Source organism: Martes martes, assembly GCF_963455335.1.
Source record: "Martes martes genome assembly, chromosome: 9".
Lineage (NCBI taxonomy): Eukaryota > Metazoa > Chordata > Mammalia > Carnivora > Mustelidae > Martes > Martes martes.
The window spans coordinates 99,861,162-99,885,606 of NC_137896.1; the positions used below are offsets into that span (position 1 = coordinate 99,861,162).

At 48.0% G+C, this 24,445-nt stretch overlaps 1 protein-coding gene across 10 annotated transcripts in view; it reads right to left on the reverse strand.

The window, feature by feature from the left end:
- Window positions 1-24,445, reverse strand: part of REEP1 (receptor accessory protein 1) — a gene marked incomplete at its 3' end in the record, with an annotated part of 104,948 nt that overhangs the window by 9,803 nt on the left and 70,700 nt on the right. For 4 of the 10 annotated variants that reach the window (XM_080813312.1, XM_080813311.1, XM_080813307.1 and 1 more), the window contains exons 4-8: window positions 23,290-23,410; window positions 20,437-20,550; window positions 11,492-11,644; window positions 4,139-4,316; window positions 37-72 (exon numbers count right to left, since the gene is read on the reverse strand). In XM_080813312.1, coding sequence (XP_080669438.1) covers window positions 37-72; window positions 4,139-4,316; window positions 11,492-11,644; window positions 20,437-20,550; window positions 23,290-23,410 — 602 coding nt within the window. The remainder of the gene's footprint in view (window positions 1-36; window positions 73-4,138; window positions 4,317-11,491; window positions 11,645-20,436; window positions 20,551-23,289; window positions 23,411-24,445) is intronic. The other 6 variants (XM_080813316.1, XM_080813315.1, XM_080813310.1 and 3 more) reach the window with 3 other exon arrangements.

The following is a 24,445-nucleotide window of genomic DNA, read 5'->3' on the forward strand; positions in this document are numbered from 1 at the left end:
CCCAGCACGCTGCACAGAGGCTGGCTGCTTACTCACCTTTCCGGGTCCTGCAGGTGGAGCAGCAGGTACACACTGTGGGGATGGGGGACATCATCAGTGATACCCCTCCCTCGACAGGAACCAGCCCCAGGCAAGCGGGGAGGCCCCAGTGGGCTCAATATAGGGGTCCCAGGACTGTGGGTCTCTGTAGAGACACCAAGGTGGGGGGAGGAGATCATTCCAGATTCCGCTTCTTCTCAGGGGCTAGAAAATACCCGTGCTTGGCCCACAAAGGTCAGTCCTTATGTCCTCTAAAAAATAATTCCCACCACACCTGCCCCCACATCCCTGCTCTTGATGCCTTCCAGTTCAGAATGACCTCCAGGAAACCTTCTCAGACTGACCTCTGGCTCTCCGGAGTGCTTAGTGTCAGTCACGTTGCTGTTGCTTTGCAAACTCCACTGGTCTCAGGGCCCATCTGGGCCTTGGTATACAGTAGGTGCTTACTAAATACATGCTGAGTGTCTCCAAAATCATGGAAGGCAAGGATCATTCTTTCAACACCCTCTGCACCCTTCCTGGGGTTCAATGCCAAGCATTCAATAAATAGTGTCTAACAAAATTCTGTAGGGAGGGCAGTATGTTCCTGGAAAGTCTGTATTATTATTTCACACCAGGGATACGTATTTTTATTTTACATACACCGTTCCATAATATCTGACTCTGTTTTGTCCTTTTTTTCACTAGGCATCGTGTTTTCGAGATCCGCCTGGATGAACACTGAGACGCTGCCTCCCAGAGCTGCACACATCTCCATGGGGTCCAGCCACCGCCTCTTACCTGTCCGCTGTCAGGCTGCCTTCAACAGCTGCCAGCTGTCTGGGCTTGGCAAATTCTCCTGTTTGCTCTCCTCCCAACCGTAAGACATAGGCTGAGTAGGGATTACGGTTACCTCTTCTCAGAGGAGGAGTGTTTGTCTTCTGTGCCCAGGTTGAATTCTGCAGTAGTGACCGCCTGGGGTATCATTCCAAGAAAGGGTTGGAGGCCCAATGCAAACAATGTGGCAAGTGCCTAAGGATGTCTGCCTTGCTCGCACTGTGTCTGCTGCTCTGCGCAGGCCCATGGTTGCCCTGCCAGAATGGGAGCGCAGACGCCGGCCCCACCCGACCACGCCCAGTGTTCAAGGCCCACGAGGCCAGGAGGGAGGAACACCAGCCCTTTGTAGCTGGGCCTCCTCTGCCAGACTTCCTTCCAGGCACCTCGATCCCCAACTGCCCCGGGGCCTCTGATCTGGGTGTTTTTGTGGGATGCCCAGGCCCCGGGTCATCTTTCACCTGTCTCTCTTCCCGAGAGAACTTTTATTTTAGGCCCCAGGACAGCTGGAGCGAGTGCCACATGGTCCCTGCCCTTCCTGCTGGGTCAGCACCTCCCTCCTCTGCCCCCTGGAATCACAGGTGCTGTGGCCGAGGGGAGCAGCAGGGAGAGCAGGCGGCATCCTGTGGTAGCATCGCAGGTTCTCTGCTTCTCCTGGAGCTCCTCGGGCTCAGCCTGCGTCCCGGCATGCCACAGAGTGCGTCACAGCTAATGCGAGGCGGCAGGACCAGCACCGAGACAGAGCATCCCGAACCCGTATCTATCTAGTGCTGGTCTGGGAAAACGGTGGAAGCCAGGCACATGCTTCCCATCGTCTTCTGACCTTACCAAACTTCTCCCTTTCCCACGTTCTGAGGCTGCCCTGAATCATCCACCAAGGAGCAGTCTAGGCAGGACGCCTGGATCTGGTCCTAGGTGGCTTTGGCACCGTACATGACCTCTCTGAACCTACTTCCTCTACTTGGTTCACTTCATAATGACAACATAAAATCTTAGAGGGCGAGGGACTGTGGGGCCGCCGAGGCCCACCTGCTGGCCAAAGCAGGAAGACCTCCTTAGAACCTCAGTACATGACCATCCAACTTTGGTTTGGCCCCTTCTGATGTCAGGGACCTCTCAAGGCAGCTCATTTGTCTCCTGGACACTTTCCCATTGGAAAGTGTTTTCATGCGTGGGTTAGATAACAACAGAAACAATAGCAGCTACTACATAAAATGCCAGGCATGATCCTAAGCACTTTTGCACGGATTATCTTATTTGAATCCTCAAGACACCCCTACAAATGGGTATTGTCGTCCCTTGTGTACAGATAGGGAACCTGAGCCCAGGTCACACAGGTAGTAAGCAGCTGCCCCCTTGGGATTTTATCCAACTTTATCCCATAGGTTCTTGCTCTGCCCTCTGAGTCTCCCAGAACTGGGGTCTGTTTTTCTTCCAAATAACAGTTGTCATTGAGGTTCTGTAACCCATGAGCAGACCGAAGGTGGAGGTGATCCCTAATTCCAGTTTCTAGCCCTATTTCTGAGACAGTGCCCAGTAGGTCAGAAGCTGGAGATGCTCAAGGACATCTAGATGGTGGAGGGGTGAGCACCTGGAGGGCACTGGCCCAGGAGTCAGGAGGCCCAGGAGAACGCCAATGAGTGGGTTACCCTGGATACCGTTCCCTTCCCTGGGCCTCTGTTTCTTCATCGGTAAAATCCTAAGATCAGACTGAACGATCCTGAGGTCCCTTCCTGTCTGGCCTTCTGGGATTCCATTCTGAACTCTCCTGGGGGAAGGTTCACTTAGGAGATAACCCCCGACCCAAGATGATCCTCACCCCTACAGCCAAGCTTCGACATTCCCAACCCTGCCAGAGTTAAACCATCTTCCCTCCAAGAAAAACAGCCACAATCTTCACACCCGGGGGCAGGGTAAAGTGGGCTATTCCTCAGAAGGAAGGAAACTGATGGACACCAGGCCTGGCTCTGAGCTGTTCCCCTCTCCCTGGCAGGGCACGTGAGTCTTTATTCCTAAGACAGCTGCAGGGCCCCTTTGTTCCCAAACCTGTCCATGATCCCCAAAGTCAGGCGGGGTCCCTGAGGTTTGGGCTGCACCTCACAGCACAGGGTCAGGGCCCCACTCTGTGTTCAAGCGCAGGGCCACTACCAGGCACATGTCACAGACCCAGGCTCCAAAAGGGTGGTCTGATTCCCATCTGCGAGGCTCGATTTCCCACCAAGGGTGAGGAGTCGAGCTGGCAATCCAGGACTGGCCCCTGTACCCTCTTCACCATTAACCCAGCCATGCTCAGCCCCCGAGAACCAAGGGCCCTGGAAGCTCCCCAAGGAATAGTCTGGGAAGATATGAGTCCTGGCCCAGCACCCTACCCCCTCATAAGCCCCCAACCCACGCCCCCCCCCCAGTAAACCTGAAACCCACTAATGGGTCAGACAACCGTGGGTTCCGAATTTGGCTGTACCTCAACACCATCACATATGTGAGTCTCGTCCCAGACTTGCTGACCCCTCCGGACATGGACGCAGGGCTCTGCATGTTTAACAGAGCCCCAAGGTCAATGCTAATACAAGCAACCTGAGACACTGGGGATACAGGTGGGGTTTCCCTAAAGCCGAGGCCTCTTCAGGAATCAGACCTCAGAGCTAGTGTGGCCCTTGGCACACAGGGCTGAGGGTGTGCGTGGTGAATGGGAGCTCAGGGCTGGGAGGAGATGGTGGAGTGAGGGAGTACAGGAGACATTCAGGCAGGGAAAAGGAACCACAGGAGCTGTAAGCCCTGGGTGGGGAGGAGGAGACATTCAGGTGCAGGTAAGCCCTCCTGTCTACGGCCATACCACCCTGAACGCGCCCGATCTCGTCTGATCTCGGAAGCTAAGCAGGGTCGGGCCTGGTTAGTACTTGGATGGGAGGTAAGCCCTCCTGGGAGTGCAGGGTCAGACAGGAAAAGAGGGGAGAAAGCTGCCTTGGCTGAGGGCCAGCTGTGCCCATGGCCTCTAGGCTTGGTTCAGGCACTATTCCCCAACCACCCCCAAACCCTCAGATCATCAGATGGAGCAGGCAAGACCCTCTGGTGCAGGTGATCTAATCCTGCCCCCGATCAGAGTCCCCAGGCCAGCCTCCCATGCTGGCCTGAGTGGTGCTCTGCCTCTCAGCTGGCCTAGCATGATCTGATGGACATCTGTGTGGACGGCAATGCTGGGTTACATGCCACGTGGTGTGGACTGGGCCGCTGGCAACAAAAGCAAGGCCTATGAACTGGAAAGGGGGAAGAGGGAAATGACACCTACCTGAGCTGCTAGCACTCTCAGAAGCGCTCCTGGACATCTTGGGCTGGCCGTGTTTGCCGGTGGCTCGCCCGGACCCCGTTGGGGGGGGGCTGGAGGGAGCAGGGGCACCGTCACCCCTGATGGTGGTGAGGTCCTGCATGCTGAAGCTTCGAAGTCTCTCTGATAAGGCACCTTGCCCCTGGAGACAACACAGAAGGGGGCCCAGGTCAGAGGCCTGCCCCACACAGCATAGGCTGCGGGGCAGGGGGCAGGCAGACACCACACAGGGGGCTTCTGGCAGTCAGTCAGGTGGAACTCAAGAGCTGGAAGGACTCTGCAGAGGGCCCAGGGCCTGGTGTACTTGCTGGAAGCACCGAGAGGGTCAAGGTCTAGAATGTTCCAGGGCCTTCTGTGGGTCCCAGCAATTGTTGCTCTGGCTCCTGGCTCTTCCTCTCCTTCAGACGCCCACATCACAGGGTGAGCCAGAGCCAGAGCCAGACTCCGGGCCAAGGAAAGGACGGCTGCCTGCCGTTGCTGCTTCTCTGGCTTTACATGAATAAAAATCCTTATGTAGCCACATTTTGCTCAGTTCCCAGGACACAAGAATCTGGTCAGAAAGAGCAAAACCTAATAATCTGTGTGCTCGGGCCTTCCTCTTTTCCAAGGAAATAAAATTCAGCCAGTGTTTTTTTAAAATGTTTGACAACAGCGATTTTTCTTATCTGTTCATGTTGCTGTTTATGAGGCACATTTCCTTCTACTCTAGCATCTGAGCTTCATAAAATACACAAAAGGCAATGAATCAGAAAAGGGGGAAAATGATATTTAAAAAAAAAAAAAAAAGCCCGGCTGACTATAACCATTTCATATTCTGAGAAAGTCACAGAATTCATCTCAGGGGAAAATTGTTCTTTTGTTTAGGAAAGCAAGACCAATCCATTATACTTATGAAAGGGAAGGTCCTTGCTGTCTGGATGAGAGAATCTGTGTCAGAGTGAAAAGGATCACAGCGAAGGCTCAGGGAGAGCGGTATTGTCCCAGGGGCACCTCAGGAGCTGGAGAGGGAGCTTGTGTTTGGGGGAGAAGGACCTGAGAGGGAGGCTGGGGTCTGGCAGGAGACTGGGGTTATTGAGAATGGGGTTGGGATTTGAAGAGAAGGAGACGGGCCAGTAACCACCAGGCAAATGGATGAAGCTGGGCGTCGTCAGAAATACTGGAGGGCCTGTAGACTTCCCACAGGGGCAAGGGACAGCAGGGGGTGGGGGAGGAGATATTCTACTTGGACAAGGAAGGAAAGAGTGGTTCTAGAGGGCTGGAGGCCTTGGAGACAATAAGGCACAAGAGATGGAACAGAACCAACATATAAGCACAAAATCAGTGGGAACAGCTAACGAGAGGGCTCTGGTTTGGGGGCGGGATGGATGAAACAAACAGGGACCACAACGGCTTAGTGGGATGCTTTCAACATGGCAGAGGGTTTGGAGGACTTTTTTCATTTCACTTGAGGAGAATAAAGAAAAAAAAAAAAAAAGCAATGAAAACAGCCAGCAAAGCAGAGCAGTCCATAGAAGTGACTAGTCAAAGAGCCAGTTAGAAAAAGGAGCAAATGCAGAATGAGTTCGTTAGAGCGAAGGGGGGAAACAAAAGGAGCTTGCAGACAGGTCTAGAAGAAATGTCAGAGTAAAACAACGCACATGAAAATATGAAAAAGACCAGTTCTCAACCTACCAAAGATACAAAAACATCTCTAGGAAACTAACAACAAAAAAGAAAACTATTTTAATAACCAAATAAAATTAGAACTGTATATCCAGGCAAAGGGGAGTCTGATGTTAAAAAGAGATGGAAATCCCCGTTAGCCTCAGACACCATTCTGTACAATGGCGGCCAAGGGGTCACCTTCTAGACATGAACAACTGGGTGGTCTGTGCCATGAAAACCAGGTGGGACTAGCTGCCCAGTACAATCCCCTCCAAGAGCTATCAGCCAACGACCCACGATTATTTCACCTGGAAGCATTTTAGGTGACATCCAGAGCTCAGAAGAAATGAGGACCGAAGAACAAAAATGGATTCTGAAAAGAAGGGGGGAAATATTGCTACAGACAATGCCATAATTCAGTGTTACTTTCACGCCCAGGAAGACCATTCACTGGCTCACTTTCAGTCTTCTTCCCGTTCAGTTACTCTTGCCCAACAAGAAACAATTTATCAAGGACGTTCTCTGGGCAAGACGCTGTGCTAGGTGTTATTAGGAAACACCAACAGTACAGCTTGATTTCGGACAAAATGTAAAAAGACAAATGTACAAATAACCACACAGAGCTGCCGGACCAGAAGGTATAGAAATCGAGGATGAAGAACAAGCATTCTAGAGTCAGACCTAGAGTCAAATTACAGTCCTATCACGGATCGCTGGGCGACCTTAATCTCTCCCCACCTCAATATTCTCCTCCGCCAAGGAGCATCCACATGGCGGGATACAGGGAGGGTTACATGAGATTATGCCCATACAATATCTATTACAAAGCCCAATGCCTAGTAAGTGTTCAAAAAATGCCAGTTATGATGATGGTTATGACGACAGTGTTGATGATACTGCCTCCTGAAACACACAAATTGCTGTTGGTTGGAATAAAAAAATGAAAAGACTACATCTGGCCAAAAGGACACAGATGGGCTTCATGACCCCAAGCCCAAATAAATGGCCAGGGACGAACTCCATCAATGTGTCTGCCAGCTCTTGCAAATGCTCAGCAACCTATCTGAGAGCAGGCAGAGCAGGCACCATACATGGCCTCTTCGGCAAAGCAGTGGATTCCACTCCCAGAAGCCAGCCAACCTAGCTCCAATATCACTAGCATCATGAAGATTGGAAGTGGCAGAGGTTAGTAAAGAAGAGGGGTAATAATAGCTCTGTATCAACATAGTCCTGACTCAGGCAAAATCAGAGCGGCATGGATTCAAGGATCTCGAAAACAAATCAGCCTTTATCTGTCAAACCAATCTGAGATGGTTAGAATTGATATGGCCCTCTCATTTGTAAACCTCTCAGCCCTGCTCAGACTCCTCTCCAAACCTCATTCCCATTCATTTTCCACAAACTCCAATCCACCCTGCCACTTGGGCTCTGCTCTGGAGAACCTCCATTTTATTATTCTGGGAACAGCCAAGAGTTGTTCACTGGTATTCCGCAAAATTGGGCTCCCTATTTTGGGAAAATTAAGTTGGATCCCCTAAGTTTGTTAAAGCTTAATAACCAGGGGTGCCTGGGTGGCTCAGTTGGTTGAGTGATTGCCTTCGGTTCAGGTCATGATCCTGGAGTTCCAGGATCGAGCCCCACACTGGGCTCCCTTGCTCAGCGGCGGGGCGGGGTGGGGGGGTTGGGGGTCGTCGTCTGCTTCTCCCTCTGCTGTTCCCCCTCTCATGCTCTCTCTCTCTCTCTCTCTCTCTCTCATTCTCTCTCTCAAATAAATAAATAAAATCTTTTTTAAAAAAGGCTTAATACCATATTTTCCATAATTCAATGAGCCATATTACCATATTAAAGCCTCTGAGAAGTCCTACAGTGTTTCAGGTTAACTCACTGTATCTCAAATGAATATGTCCACAGTGGGGTATACTGTTAGTTGGCCATCCAAAAATCATCCCCCACCCCATTCTTGACATGGTGAAAAAATACCCAGATTCCCCAATCTCCCTCGTAACGATGGATGGCCATGTGATCCAATTCTGCCCAATGGAAGGAGAAATCTGCTAAGGAATTTCTGGGAGAGGAACCTTCTCTTGCTAAGAGAAGAAAGGCCTGACCCTGCTCCCTGTTTTCTGCCTCTGAGCCTGGTGGAGGGGCCATTTTGTGACTAAGAGACTCACAGAAACATCCATCCAGAGCCTCAACATCACTCCCTCACCAGAATAATGACAGCCCTCTCTTATACCCAGACTTCTTGTAAATGATTTTCATCAATTTCAAGACGTATATTCTTTTCTCATCGCTGATACAGGGGTGTGTCTTAAAATTATTGTTGCCTTGACATCACTGTCATCGCCTACATAGGAATGCTTTTGGTTGTCATTCCCCATGGCACGGACTGGACACCCGAACTGAACTGAGTGTTCAACTCACAAACCATCAAGAACCACCCGAAGAAGAAATATGGGTCCCAGTTGTCTGAAGCACATTCCACGGAGACCTCTGGTAAGATCAAGAAAGTGGCAGCATCCAACCTGGCAGAATGGGTAGCAGCAGCATGGATAAAAGTCCCAGAGACAAGAGCTCTGAATCACCAGTGCTCCGGAAGGCAGACAGTGATATGGCGTGGTCATAAATGGATACAGAGGAGCTCAGGGGAAAAGTGATTCAGAGATGTCAGACTCAGAAAGTGAAAAAGTGAGGTTAGGAAGACCTCAACCAATTGATCGCGCTTATATGTTCCTTTTAATGTGTGTACAAAAGTGACGCACGAAGATTCGATGTCCAAACAAGTCTAAGAGAGTCCTTTGGATAAGTAGAAGTAAAAAGCTTTCTGTCCTAATTTAATTGGCGATACATTCTTCCTTATAAGATAACAATGTATCTTAGAAACCACAGCATTTTAAGCTCAATGCAATATGGCTACACGTCTCCACAAAGTTTCCTCTGACCAGCTCAAGCTCCCTGACTGGGCGCTCAGGGCCGTCTGGGATTCTCTGTAGCACCTCACACAATTATATTTAACTACTGCTATTGTTTGTGGGTTTGTCTTGCCTTCCAGACTGTCCATTTCATTTACTAGTACAGCCTTGGTGTCTGTCACCCTGATACACATTAGGGGTCAAGGAGCTGAATAAAGGAACATACGGCCATTTACCGAGCAATCCCCTCAGTAAGGGGCAACAACAGGAAATCCCTGCCTCCACCCAGTGCATGGGGCCAAGGGGCCACTGTCTCGCCCCTGAAGGAGCCCCCTGCTGGGCAGAGACTCTAGCTCTGTCCTCAAGGAGTATAGGAGAAATGCTGGAGGGCTGGAGGGTGCAAAGGTCAGAGAGGCCAGGCTCCCCACAGGAGACTGCACGTGAGCTGGCCTTGGAGGACATGCGTGGGTGAAGATGCGGGCCAGGTGGAAGAAGTAGATTTCTTAGTCAGCCACCACTCCAAGCTGCCACTTCATTCCACGCCACAGGAGATGCTAAGGACACACGGGTACCACCTTCACACTGGGTTAGTGCCCAAATGAATGCTTTGTTGGAAGGGCCTGCTAATAGGTCACAGGTTTCTTCCAGAACAGCTGGTGGGTGGAGGACAGGGGCAGGGGTATGACCTACTCTTTACTGCATGCCCTCTTTTGTGCTTTTAGGACTTTATACCATAAACGTGTATTACCTTGAAGAAATCATTACCATTTCATTTTCAGAAACACTCACAGAACTTTCCCAAGTTCACCTTGAGGATCCCATTTTTGTAAATACAGGGCTTGCAGGATGCTGACAAATGCCATCTAGACCAAAAAAAGAATGACATGGAACTTTTTTTTTTTTTTTTAATAAACAAATGAGAACAGAGAAGGAAGAAGTGGTGGCTCTGGATACTGCAATGCATTTGCTGCCCAGCTCCGAGAGCCTAGTCTCAACTCTGCTATGAGGGGCCTTGACCAAGTCACATTGGTCCTTTTCAGCCTTGCAACCTCATTGGGAAGTTAAAACACGGAACTAGATTGCCTTCGAACTGGAAAACTCTGAGTTCAAGAATCTATGACCCTCTTCTGTGGCTCATTAGCTGGCTCTGATTGCAATTCCAAAATAAGGGTTTCTAGAATTATTTGAAAATCTCTAAAATAAATGTTAGGTCTCCAATGGTAATTCTGATGGTGGAATAGAGTCTAGCATGTATGTGTGTGTGTTGTTTAAAGTCCTGTATCAATTTCCTCCCCAGCCAACACTCAGTTCAGAATATGAGCCATAGAAAAGCTTAGAGTGCCAGAGCCCTTTCATGAACCAAGGTCAGACTACTCTGAGTACATCTGAGCCTGTCCTGGGGCTATCAGACGACATGACAGTAGTATCCTTACCAACCTGCCTCTGGAAGACCCTCTCCACAACCCCCCATCATGGGACTGGGAAGGGAGATATACTCAGCCTTCTATGAGAATAAATCTGACTTATAATCTGTTGCCCTCCTGACCTCTTCATTCGCTATGGTGTCAAAAGCAAGTCTACCCAGCTTTGTTATTGTTCTTTCTTTACCTGTTGTTTGTTTTCACAGACCCACCTTGCTGCTTTCTGGGCACATCAACACAGCATGGCCTGGGGGTTCTAGAACCCCCAGAAATCCTACAGATGTGCCTGGGACAAGGGAGGGTAATCCATTCCTGATTCTTTAATCTTTCTTTTTTTTTTTTTTTTTGGTGGCTAAAACTCTTTAGGAAATTGGACTTGAAGAGGTAAACTGTGTCACTGAACTTGCTATTAATCTGAGATCTTTACTTTCTCCCTCAACTGGTAAGGAATGAGAAAGCCACTTAGCTAACACACACCAAATTCTGTATGTTTTGATGTTTTAAAAAAGAAAAAAAATTGTTAAGTAAACTCTACCCCTAACGTGAGGCTCAAACTCATGACTCTGAGATCAAGAGTTGCATGCTCTACTGACCGAGCCAGCAAAGGGCCCGTTTTGATGTTTTTCTTAGTCGGGGGTGGGGGGTGGTGTTCCTGGAAAACCCAGACCTTTAATAATCTGGCATTCCAAGTAAAACAATTTACCGCTAACAGGATGCCTGTCATTAGGGCCCACAGAGCCCGGGCTCAGCACAGCAGCCAAGCTTGGCTGCAAGCCCTTGATGAGGTCGTCTTTTCCAGAGGGACACACCAAGTCACAGGGGAGGGCTCCAGGAGAGCCTTCCCAGATATCAAATGCTTGTAACTAATGACAAAGAGAATAAAGACAACAGGTTTTAGTGAGCCAGGCAATTGATAAGAAAGCCACCAGCATAACCACATTTCCCACTGGTAATTCAGAACAAGTTAGTGCTTCCTTCAAGAGCTACCCACTTCGCTGACAGAGTTAACCCTTCTAGCTACACATGCTTCACATCAATGCCAAGCAGGCTCCTTTTCGACATGCTGGATGGAGATGGGGGGCCTTGACTGTGACATAACATTAGAGTAACAATCAAAGGAGAAAGAAAGAAAGAGACAGGATTTCTCCCACAATAGCATCAATTATCAAATTCAACATTCTCCAGGCATTAAACAAAGAAAAAAAAAACCCAAGTAAGTTAATCACATGTTAGATGCTACCAAATTAACACAAAAAAAGAGGCTCTGGAAGGACACTGAAGAAGGACTGGCTCTGGGATTAATACACACATACACACACAGGTGTCGGGAGAAGAAACACCTGGCTCGGATCCAGACCATGGGCTGGTGGGTGGAGGGGGCTGCTGGCCTCTCCACCCGACTGGATCTGTTTGGAGTTAGTCACACCTCTCAACGGGGTTACCTGCCCTTCTCTGAGGTCCAAAGAGGAGACAAAATGAAAGAGTCGAGCCACCTGACAAAGGGGAAAAGAAAAAAAGCCATGGGCACCAAGCCTACAAAACAGGGCTGAAGGGCCATGCTGTCTTCACCTAGGACATTCGCTAGCCCACTCGCTCACTCACTCGCTCACTCACTCAACTTTCTTCCTTCCTCCATTCGCAGGGGATGCAGAGGGAGTGTTTCCAAAGCTCCGTGTGAAGCCCCGACAGAGGAACAAAGCTGAATATGAAACACGATACATTCCTACTCCCAAGGAGCTCACAGTCTAGCCCGGAGCCTCTAGGCACAAATGCACACAGGCAGCAAATGACAAAGATGACACAGTGTGGGGCCGACTTTCAGAGGAGGGAGAGAGGGCAGCTGGCTGACACCTGGTAGCGGTCTTGAGTCTCAGACTCATGTGACAGCTCAAACTTGAGGGAAGCCAGGGCCCCGCGTCCACTTCCTCCTTGGAGAGCCAGAGGCCCTGAGGGGAGGCTGATGTGGTAGCAGATCCCTCTTCCTGGGCGGGGAGTGGAGGGGATAGGGGAGGGATGTTGCCAAAGGACAATGAGGGGGAGAAAGGATTAGGGTCGGAGCGAGGTGGGGGGACAGCATCCCCAAAGACCCATGTGTTCCACCATTAGTGAGAAGTAGAGCTACAGTTACATTTGCAAATATGCCCACAGTATCGTAAGCGATGAAACTTTAAAGGAACTAGATCTTAGAGTAACATGTATCTGTGATCCAAATTCCTTCAGCCTAGTCCGCACCATATCCCGCATTTAAGTTTGCCCCAGCCTTGCCTCAGGGCAAAGAGGGAGCCTGCCTTAGTGCCATTTGCTGGCTGCCTTTGGCAGATAAACATGCCTTCTTCATTCCGAGGGATGTCTGATATAAAATGGTCAAAAGGAGCAGGCAGACAGCCCGAGAAATATCCAGGGCTGTGAACGACTCTAAAATTCTCAGTGGCAGATGGTCCTCTCTCGGGGACTCAGCCGTGGGTTCTCGGGGACTGGTGATGTAGCCCAAGCACTAATGGTCAGGAACTGGCAGCCCAGCGTGTGTATGTGGCGGGGGCGGGGGGGGGAGTAGGGGGTTTGGGGAGGGGCCTGCGGGTGCTTACAGTGATGCAGGGAACTATGGATTGGGAACTAGACAGTCTCACTCTGCACCCAGCTTGGCGCATCCCAGCTGTGTGACCCTGGGTGAGCCACTCAACACCCAGACCTCAGTGTCTAGTCCTGTGAAGTAAGGGGGGGGGGCAAAGATGGCATCTAAGTCCCCTGCCTGCTCTAGCAACCCACAGGTTTGACACTCCTTCTCTCTTGGGGAAGGGCAGGTGCTCACCATTGTAAGCTGACCCCAGGGACCCACTCCCCCAGACACGAAGAGGAGGAGGAAACAATGGTATGGAGAGCAATGAGGGACCCGAACTTGAGGGCTGGAGGGCTTGCCCCCGGGGAGACCCAGCACAGGCAAGGCCAAATGGGACAAGAGCCCAGGTAGCACCAGATACTGTGTTCACTACCACACCACAGAGAAAAGATGGGGAGAGTCTAGATCAACATGAGAGGGAAACTCAGCTTCGTCTCCAGAAGAGTCTGAGTTGTAAATAGCTTCCCAATGCCAGCATCTGACATTTATTTTATTCTGCTCAACAGAAAAACGATCAACTTCAAGATGAAACCAACATACAGGAGAAGTGAGTAATACACAACCTTCATGAAGCATGTAGTATGAGCTCTGCATTCTGCAAAGTCTCTAGGTACACTTTCCCATAAGTGTTTTGTGGCAGGCACCATGGTCATGCCCATTTTGCAGATGAATAAACTGAGACATACAGAGGTAAAGCTGTAAGTGTGGGAGCTGGGGTTTTTGATCTGGTTCTGCTTACCTCCATGGCCCACCCGTGATGTGAAACTTTGCTCTATTAGCTGAAACAGCTAAAAATATGTACAACAGTCCTTCATTCCTTTAACATTGACTGAGCAACTACTAGATAAGACATGAATTATAATGACCACAATAGAGTGCCATATGGTGACCAAGACCCAAGAGAACCGTTCCACCTGGAAACAGAAGAGGTTTCCAAGGAGAAGGTGGCTTTTGACCTTAAAAGGTGGACAGGATTTCAAACAGGTGGCAATAGGGACAGATGAAGGCCGAGGGGAGGAGAGGCAGGAAAGAGAAAAGTCTAGAAATAGCACACAGAGTTGCTATTTCTGGAATACGACAGAAGATGGTGCTGCAAGTATAGTACAAGAGGAGCCAGAAAGGTAAGGAGAGACCAGACAAGGCGGAAGAGCTGGGATCGGGGCTCAAAGAGGAAGGGAGAGGAGTAAGGACTACCTGTGCGGCTACTGCAATAGTCCAAGCCCTGAGAAAGAGAGTGGGGAAGAAGGTCTGGAGGAAGGGAAGGGATGCAAAATGGGCAGGACTTGAAGAGTAACTGGGAAGAAGGAGGAGCATCAAAGATGACTGAAATCTGGAGCCTGAAGGCCTAAGAGGGTGGATGGTGATTTCATTGTCATCAGAGAGATGGGACACAAGAGGAGGGCGGATTCAGGGCTAATGAAATGCTGACTAAAGGTATCAAGGAGCCAAAGGGAGGAGAAGTTCAGCAGAGAACAGAAACACTGTCCTTGAGCCCCTGGCAGAGAAGTCTATCTGAGAACCGGTGCATCAGGGGACAGCTGAACGTGAGGGAAAGAATGAGATGATCCTGGGAGGGAGAGGAGAATGAGGTGTGGTTCTGGAGAAATCCCACGCAGCACTGTTGGGGTGGGCGGCTACGGGAGGAGGAACAGAGTGAGCAGGAGAGTAGAGTCATGGAGGAGGAGGAAACCAAGCAGGTGCCACATCACCACAGCTAAGAAGCAGCTCCTTCCTGCTCACAGGTGATCTCGAAAATGCTTTCCCAGACCTCCTCTCGGAGTCCAGGTAAGCAGGCAGGCTTTTCCTTCCCACTTAGACATCTGGCTGCGTATAGCCTCCACAGGGAAACCTGGAGCAGAGAGGCGGCAAGAGACATCTGCATGAGTTCCCAGCCCTTCCTCTTCAGCAGACTGGTGGCTCTGTGTCTTCGGTTGGTTGTCCTCTCCCTGGCCAACCACCAGGTGCAGTGAGGTGACAGGCAGCAGTTTGGGTAGAAACGCCAGAGAAGAGGAATTCAGGAAGATGGGCTGTTGCGCGACAAAGGCCAAGACGGTAGATCCGCTCTGGCGGGAAGTCTTGAGTGGTTCTGCTCTGACAAGTTGCGGAAAGCTCAGCTGGGATGTGAGTCCATTTGTTTGGCAGACCCAGAGGGCAGGCAATACTTCCAAACTTTTTCAGTGGGTTGTCCATAACAGTTTAGATAATCTTGGTGTTTAACACCGGTTGCTGTGGTGAATTCTAAATATTAATTTTATGTCACAATGTCCTTGGCTAAACTAGAAGGAAGAAGGCTAACTTGATGTAACCCCAGCACAATGGCTGGGGATGCTCCTCAGCTACTTGGAGGGTGTGACAGTGAAGTGAGACACGGGGACCTGAAGGGGACAGCAGTCTTTTCTTCTTCCTGGGAAGTATCTTCTGAGCAGGAGCCCATACAGGGAAGTTTTATAAAAGGGAAATCAATACCTGCCCTCTGATTAATTGTAAACAGGTAGTTTACAACTAATTAGTATATAAAGGTAGCTAGGGAAGAAAAAAAAAGGGGGGGGGACAACAGGAAACAACTCCAGTCTGGCCAGAAGCCCCAGGTCACTAGTCTTATGAGCTTCTGGGAATGAGCTTCTGGTTCCAAAAATAAAGTTTCTTGGTGGGTTGAAAGCAGTATTTTTTTCCAAGCAAGAGGTTTAGAAAAACCAGCAATGGATAAAAGATAAGGATAATTGAGAGAGGACTTAAAAAAAAAAACAACTATGATGAACTATTCTGTAGAGTTCTATTTTCAAGGCAAAATTGAGTGGGAATTTAAAAAATGAGTGGGAAAATACTACAATTTGTTGCTCTGTGTCTTGTGCCTAACTGTTCAGATGCTAGGGCTGTAACCAAGGCCTGGCTCTATCTTGGTGGCTGTCGACCATGACCATAACTGCAGGAAAAGTGAGTTCTGGCTGGCAAACTGGGGAAATGGAGTCATAGTGTGAAAGTGGGGCTGGACCAGGGAAGACATTGGAGAAATGAGGGTGATGTTGCAAGATAAGTTTCCTTCTCCTTATTTTGCCACTGAACTCCAGATCAGCTGTGTGGATAAGGGAGGGGGGCCTGTCAAAGTCAGGGCCCTGCAGGTGGAAGGGTGAAAATAAGGCACAGGAGAACCCAAAAGGCTTCAGAGAGGGCTTGGGGCAGGGCTGCCCGGGAGAACGTTCTGTGATGTTGGAAACATTCTGTGTCCATGCCAGCCATCTGCTACCGTGGCTGCCGAGGACTGGGAATGTGACTTAGTACGACTGAGGAACTGTATTCCAAATGTACTTACTTCTAATTAATTCACATGGAAAGAGCGGCATGGGAAGAGCAGGACTAGAGAATCAAAAAAGTTTACTCTTGAGATCACTCAACAAGGTTTGGTGAGTAGCTACATGTGCAGAATACTAAACAAGTAGGCACTGTTGGGTTCTTTATTCTGTTGTTGTTGTTGTTGTTTCCCTAAGCAAGAAACAAAGGAAAATGATCCGGAGCCTCTCATCTCCAGAAGCTAACAATTTAAATAGGAAATATTAGATTCCGGGGAGAAAAGCGTGCATACAATCTGGGGCAGAAAAATCCCGAATTCACAGACTGTCAGCACCACCTGGAGCAGGTGTGTTACCAGGTGACTTTACCAATGGTATGGGTACCAGTGGAACTGGTTTAGGGATAGGATCTCTAGGGGGAGGAAAACAACATTTTTTTCAGGTTATGAGACAAATACAAGCAAGGCTGGTTTACCAGGTCTAAGAACCGGGCAGGTAGAAGAAACGTAGATGTGCTTCCAAGTTCAAAAGCCATAGGGTGGCCTTGGACACCTCACTGTTTTCCAACTTTTGTTCAATTGGTTTTTCTCACTATGGTTTCTCTTCCATGTGAGGGTGTGTTTCGCTTATTCTAGAGTATTATTTTTAAAGAGAGAAAGAGATTTCCAATTCTAGTGTTAAAAAACCCTGGAGCTTACTTTTCCCTCTGGGTGGAATTACTGGCTAGGAAACCCCCATCTAGGCACAGAGCCAACTCGGAGAAGAGGGACATTCAGACAGATGGTCCCAGAGAAAAGTGTCCTCAGGAAGGAGACAGAGCAGTTTTCATAGAAAGAAAAGATGCATCCACACTTCCAGAGAGAGGGATTAGACCCTGGGGAAAATTGGGAGTGGATTGGGAGTGAGATGGGGGTTTGTGGGCCTGGGGGGGAATCTCCCATGTGTAATTGTGTTGTTGTTTTTTTTTTCCAGTTCTAAGATAAAATAATGTTAACATTAATAACAACTTACATTGGTACAATATAGTGTACAAAGTTTCTTTACTCTTCCTGATGATGCAAAAACTCTGCAAACTTTTTTTGGGGGGGTGGGGACAGGGCTCAGGGCTCAACCCTACAAGAAAAAAAACCTATTAACTCAAAGTGTGGCCACATTATGTTGTACACCTGAAACTAATAAAATCTTACATGCTGATCACATTTCAATGAAAAAAAAAGGAAAGGAAAAAAAAGCATAAATAAAAGATCTTTTAAGTTCCGTATTTCCTCTCTGGAGAGCCTTCGAAGGATGGAAAAAAGAGCAGAAGACAGGGGAGGTGTGAGCCCTCGTCTAGGTACCTGAACCCTAATCTGTCTGAAGTAAGAGACAGTCTTTCATGTAGCTCACACTTTCTTGTGTGTCCATTTGGTTAAATGTAGTAGATATTTAGAGTGAGAACTGATTTGTGAATTGAGGGTGTTTTCTAGGAGGAGAGAGGCAGGGTCCAAGAGTTGTAAATGGGGGCCATGAGTAGGGTGACCCCAAGCCCTGGTTTGCTTGGAACAGGCCTCATGTATACCTATTCCTGCTGTAATTATTCCAGCACCCCTTTCCCTCTCAGATGTGTCCTGGTTTGGACATTAACCCATACAGTCACCCTAGTCGTGGGAGACTTGGCAGGCTGTCTTTTTTTTTCCCCATAAAATTGTTCTGACTATTTCCCTGGTGGGGGGTGGAGGGGGTCACCAAGGTTGTTCAGGGCTCAGCTGGGAGCAGCGCACTATGCTAGGCTCTTAGGAGCGTTACAAAGAAGGAGAGGAATTTATCTTCCCACCATAATATTTCTGAACTGGCATGAAGTTGTAAGGAAATGAAACACACACACACACCTCACTTTCTCATTCTCAAGGCTAGCGCTTCTAAGAAGCTAATTCTGCATCCCAGGAATGTTTGAGTGAAGTGCTCGAACCCTAATCACCTGTGTGCTTCTGACTCTGGAAGGGGCCTCAGGCAGTGACTTGGGCAGAGCTGCCTGTTTAAAAATCATCTGGGGAACTTGTTAAAAATAGAGATTGGGCCTACTGCCTGAGATTCTGAATCAGCACATCTGAGAATCTATTAAAAAATGATAACAAGGCTTCCCAGGTGGTTTGGACATGAAAGCCAGATTTGGACTCACTGGTGAGTCATCATCCTTTGACCCCTGCCTAGAGTGACCCTTTGTTGCTGTGGAAACCACTGATTTACCCCTCAGCCAGACTGGATTTTACTTCTTCTTCTTCTTCTTTTTTTTTTTTTTAAGTACACATCTGTTTCAAAAATAGAGGGCATTATTTTTGGAAGAGAAGATGTGCTTTCCCTCTCAAGATATTTATATTTAGAGAGGAGAAGCAAAGCCCCCAAAAGGCAGAAAGCCTTCCCATTTGAAACCAAATTCAGCAGGAAGCGGGCATCCCTCACTACTGTAGCACAACCAGAAAGAACTAATGAGCAGTTATTTCCTGAGGCAAGTTTCAGACCGTCTGGAGCTTCCTTGTTGTGAGACGCCTGGCTGGAGGCTTGGGCTCACAGTGGTCTGAGGGGTTGGCGGATGGTTGGCCAAGATGGCATCAAGAGAGGCTCCAGCCTGAGGCAGACCTGGAAAAGGACGGCCCTGCCGAATTACGGTCAGAGTAACATTTGCACACACGCTGCTGTACGGCCAGGAGACCCACACGGAGCCACCCTGATGAATATCTCACATTTCTTGGACATGAAACAGTGACCATCTTCCTTCAGGCTTTGGAAGCAGAGATGGGGCGGAGGGGCCAAGAGAAGGTTTCTCTGTAGCTTTATGTTGCAAAGTTGGCCTGATGAATTAAGAGTTTAGCAATGCTGAATTCTATCTTTTAGCTTTGAAAATAAAAGCACGGAATGGTTACATCTCAAACAGAAGGATCTCAGCCTTCACTGCTCCTTATAAATCCTGATACCTCTCCTTGGCACACCAAAGCAGAATGTCCCCTCCCAGGATACTCACTGGGATTCGTCACCTCACCAGCAGCTACTGGCGTATGGGGGACACCACACTACGGTTCTGTGTTATAGAAGGAGCTGGTGCTTCTCTGAATAGGGATCATTCCCTTTGGGTTTTCCTTCTCTCTCTCTCTCTCTCTCTCTCAGCCTTTGTCTGCAGAATGCCTTGGCTTCAAGTGGATGGTACCTTTCAAACAAACACTCAACCCCAAGAGGTAAGTCTTTTTTCCAGAAATGCTTCTAATGTGCTTCTTGGTTTAGGGCACAGAAAACCAGGCTCGGTCCCCTGATCCAGCGGGCTGTCGATACACTCCATCTGACCATCCACTCAGGGCCCATGGACCACCAAGGTCGGTATCAAATATCCTCCTCCAAAGCCTTTCACAACTCTGCTCCCCCTTGCCTAAAACCCTCAGTCACCACCTAGGACATAGGGCTTCCCTTTGCTCACACAACTCACATCCCAGCCAGTGGGTCTTCCCAAATACTAGTATAACTGCCTCTCTTCCACCTCAGCTGAAGGCAGACCCCTCCTCCACATTTGGACTGGGGATAAGGACTGTCACCAGGAAACACAAGGCAATCTGCTGGATTTACTCCAAGGGAAATGTCTACCAATTTAATTTTTCAGGGCTGAGCACATGATGAGAAACGGACACAAGGACAAGGAGAACGTGATGTGAGACAGATGAAGCTAGAAAGGACCACAAGAGGACATGAACGGGGCTGGATGGAAAGGGAAGGAAGTGAGGTCTCCATCCCAGCATCCCACGTGACCAGTCTTTACTTCAAACCTCCTCCAGCTCTAGTTGCCGCTGCTACACACATCTTCCCCCTCTGTGTCTGAACCACTCACCTCCTGTGGGACCCTGGGCTCCTCCCTGGGGTCTGCTGTGCCACGTGTGCGTAGAGCCACCCACTCACGTCGGTAGTCTCCCACCTGGCCATATTTTGACTTAGGGGTCTCTCCCAGTGCACCCCGGGAAACTGTAGAGAAGAGCTCACTCCTCCCTTTTTGCTTCCTCTTTCCCTCAGGCTGAAGCACCAAGTAATTCAGAGGTCTTAATCTGGGACCCACCATGAGTTTCCGGAGCTCTGGGAACCTCTTAATACTGCACACATTGTTTGTGTGTGAGCGTGTTTGTGTGTGTCTGTGTGCACGTGTGTGTGCATGTGCACAATTTTCTGGGGGTAAGATGCACCAATTTTTTCTATCAGATTTTCAAAGGGACCCCCAAAAGATAAGGAACCACGGATTGGTCCTGGTCCTGAGCCTGTCCTGTGCAAGTTGCGTGGGTGATGAACAGTGTGGGTGGGCGGGCTGGAGACGCTCACACGTTGTGATGCTCAGCAACGGCCTCCCACCCCGGCCCCCCCCCCACAGTACCTTGGAAGCAGCCATCACTGCCGCTGTGGCAGCCACATTCAAGCCCCGCTTCCCAAAGTGCACAAGGGCATCGTAACTTCGGTCTTTTGCTTGGACCAGGCAATCGTCAATTTCCTGTTGAAGGAAAAGCAGAGGCACACAGAGTTGGAAGGTTCAAATAAATCTCTGTTCTTTCCTCCCTTCTGAGCACTGGGCTTGGCAGTGTGCCCAATCACAGATTCTTGTTGAGACTGAAAAGTCATAGGCACTTTGGGGTGTGTGTTTGGAGGAAGAGTAGACAGGAGGAGGAGGGGAAACAGAAAAGATACAGGGAAGTGAAAGAGGAATTAAAAAAAAAAAAAACAGCAACTTACTGATCTAGGAAGGTTTTCTTTCAGCAATAGCCTAGGATTGTTCCTAAAGTCCTCTAACCTTCCAGGAAGGCTCCAGGGGTCCTGGATGTGGACGGTCCTGCATCCTACACACAGCTACTCTCTAAGACACTGAAGGAACGAAAGAACTGAAGGAGAGAATGCCAAGAATCCAGCATCTAACCTCAGACCCGCCACTAACTGGCCGTCAGGGCTTGGCAAGTGTTTAGCGTCTGAAAAACGAGGACAGTGACAGTATCTAACTCATGGAGCACAACAAGGATTACACGAGACCATTTTAGTAAAGATCTAACACAGAGGCTGGTTTCAGTAAGTGAGGACCACTGTCATCTTCCTATCTCAAGGCGGTCAAGCCCTTGCAGCTCTGAAATCCTACTAGTCTGTAGCTATTTCATACTATATCCAAATCCCTCCCGTGTAGGTATCAAGGGGAGAGATGACACAAAAAGAGATAAGTGCTATTTTTGTTGATAAGGGAGATCATTTTATGGATAATGAAATAAAAGCAGAAACGAGAAGTCATCCAACAATATCTCCAGGGTCAGGGGAGAGGTTGGAAAGAGGATTGAAGTCTCTTTCCTTCAGGGACCAAAACAGTGGTTTACTTCAAATTTGCATCAAGTCTGGCTTATTCTATTCATTTGCTTGGGTTGGGTTGTTTTGTTGTCACTGTTTAAAGAACAGCTGTTTTGCACATCACAGTAGCTCATTTCAGAGTTCAGTAATACAATGACACTTGGCCTTGGTCTCATTTGAAGTTCAGCACATCAGTGCATTTCCTTTGCTTTAAGGTATCAAGTGGGACAGTCAACCCCTGTGCATTCCTTGTTTAAGACTTCCCCAGGAAGTCCCCACACTAAGTTTTCATTGTGACCCCGGACTGACTCTGGTAGGGATTCTTGGCAGCTCCTAAGAGTCGGTCACCTTCACTTTACTGGAAATGACATTGGTGGCTTCAGGGTAAGCCCAGCATCTGGGGAAAGGGAAGTGCCAAGAGTAGGGATTTGTCAACCAGGTCATGAGAGAGCTCCCATTCCCCAAAATCCACCCTTCCGAGACAGGCAGTGCTGTATCCTGGTTCCTAAAAGCGTTCTCAGAAATGTCTATAGTAGTCTGCTCATCCAATTACTATGTTCCCCTAAAATCTCCCCCCAGAAGGCCAAAGTACTCAACTTTCAGAAATAATAGAAATTTATATATAAAGCCACCTACAGGGCTCCTATTTTATGTTAAGAATCATATCTCAATCAGTTTAGAAGATCATGTAATAGAATTAATGAATTATATAATATTGGACTCAGTAATCCCGCTCTTGGCAATTTATTCTAAGACAATAAGTCAAAAGAAGAAATTAATCTTGAGGTACTGTGGGGTTCATGAATCTTTATGAGGATCAAGTACAAATCAGTTATGTGCAAACATGTTTAAGATCTCAGAAGTTAAACGTTGTATCTATATTAAGGGTTTCTGTTGTTTTTTTGTATTTGGGGTTTTTTGGTACACTTAAAATTTTATTTAAAGAAAAGACTGGTATGCATAAAAAACAAAGTTATCAAAGCAATTTAGTAAGACAGAGGTAATGCATTTATTACTGTATGAAATCTTTAAAAAAAAAAAACAATAGAGCAATCCAGTGAAAACAAATCCTGCAAATTAAGTTCAGTGGAGATGTTAAACAAAAAATCATTTTATGGACAGTGCCATTATAAGTAGCTTATGATTAAATTTCTCAAGAGATATAAGTCGTAATTCTTACTTGAATTCTCAGTTATTGCTGACCCTTCCCTGCAATTTTTCCCTGTCTTATTTTTCCCATCGCTGGCATTAGACAAATCTATATTTTCGTTGCAAAGATATTTGTGAAGCAATTTGAAGCAAAATAAATACAAAAGGTAAATAGCATAAAACAAATTATTATGACTGCTCTCACTAGTCCTTACCAACTGATAATTACCAAAATAGCAGGGATTCCATTGGTAGGCATGTATTTATCATGGAACAATAAAGCAAACAATGCACAAAAAATTTCTTATCTTCCAGTGTCTGTCCGTAGCTATCTGGGCACTAGTTCAAGTCATTTAATCTCATCATGGTTCCATTCCTAGGGTACGTTTTAAAAGTATTTTTCAATAGTCTATATAAAAATCATATCTACAAAAGTACGGGAGCTGAGCATGATGAAAGGAAGGAAATTCAGCTTGGGGAGTTGAATTATGAGTGAATCTTTTGTTGTTTTTTGTTTCAATTTATGGAAATGCTTTTCAACCAGTAATGATACGTAACATCTTTTTGAGGATCTCACCACGATTTCTTAACATGTCAGAAAAATACGTTAAAAAAAAGATTAGAAGGAACAAATTGTTGGAGAGAAATAAGAGACAATCGAGGGTCTCCTACAATAAAACACTTTGTCCTTTTTACTGATCGCTTTTTAAATTTTTTACTTGCCGGAAGGAGTGAAAGCCTGAGCAGCATAAATTACCTTTTCTTTTGAAGACAGCGTGGGATGTACAAACTTCCTGTATAGGAGGCTGGAGCCTTTTGTGTAGGGAGACAGCAGCCAGGCTACAAAGGCTATTTTTAGTTCATAATAGAATGGAAACCTGGAGAGAGATGAGAAAATACACGTTCTGTTCCGTTCTCAGCAACACAGCCCCGAGACCCAGCTGCACAGACGCCTCTTCTGCAGGCCTCCAGATCCCTCCTGCCACCGCCGGTGAAGGGTGTGCGCACTTGCAAACACAGAGCAAAAGCCCAAAGCCTTCTTTTTTTTCTTCCTTTTTCTAAGATTTTATTTTTTATTATTATTTTTATTTTTTTAAAAGATTTTATTTATTTGAGAGAGAGAAAATGAAAGAGAGAAAGAGACCACAAGAGGGGGGAGGGTTAAAGGGAGAAGCAGACTCCCCACTGAGAAGGGAGCCCAGTGCGGAACTCGATCTTGGGACTCCAGGATCGTGACCAGAGCCAAAGGCAGAAACTTAACCGAATGAGCCATCAGGTGCCCTAAGATTTTATTTTTTTAAGTTATCTTTACACCCAACATGGGGCTCAAACTCACAACCCTGAGATCCAGACTTGCACACTCCACCAACTGAGCCAGCCAGCACCCGCTGCCCCTGCCCCGGGTCCCTCCTCCCTTCACCCAAGGCTTCTTTTCAAAGCAGGTTCTTGTTTTCTCTTTTTGTCAAAGCAAGCCAGGGACCCAGGTTCTCTCCAGCAACCACCCTGCAGCCATGCTTGGCAACTGCTGGGGCTTCCTGCAGGGTTCCACTTGTTGAGGTGGGAGCCGGAGCTCCAGCCACAGCCTGCGGGGTCAGATGGCCATGGCCCTCTGAGCCCTACACCCAGCCACTGACTCTTTACTGGTGGCCAAGAAGGCCTAAATCCCCTGGAGGATTTAGGACAGGGAGGAGCTAACCAAGAATCTCCAGACAGAATCAAAGCCTCCCCTTCTTGGCTGTCTTTTTGGTCCTAAAAGAGGCAGGGACAGGAGCCAAACTCTTGCCAGCAAAAAGGATGCTACTCACCCTAATATATCCTACGGCAGGTGAACAGATTCATGCCAAGAGTTCAGAGCGCAGGTAACCTACAGTCCTGGAGTCAGAAGTCCTGTGTACTATTCATTCATTCATCAC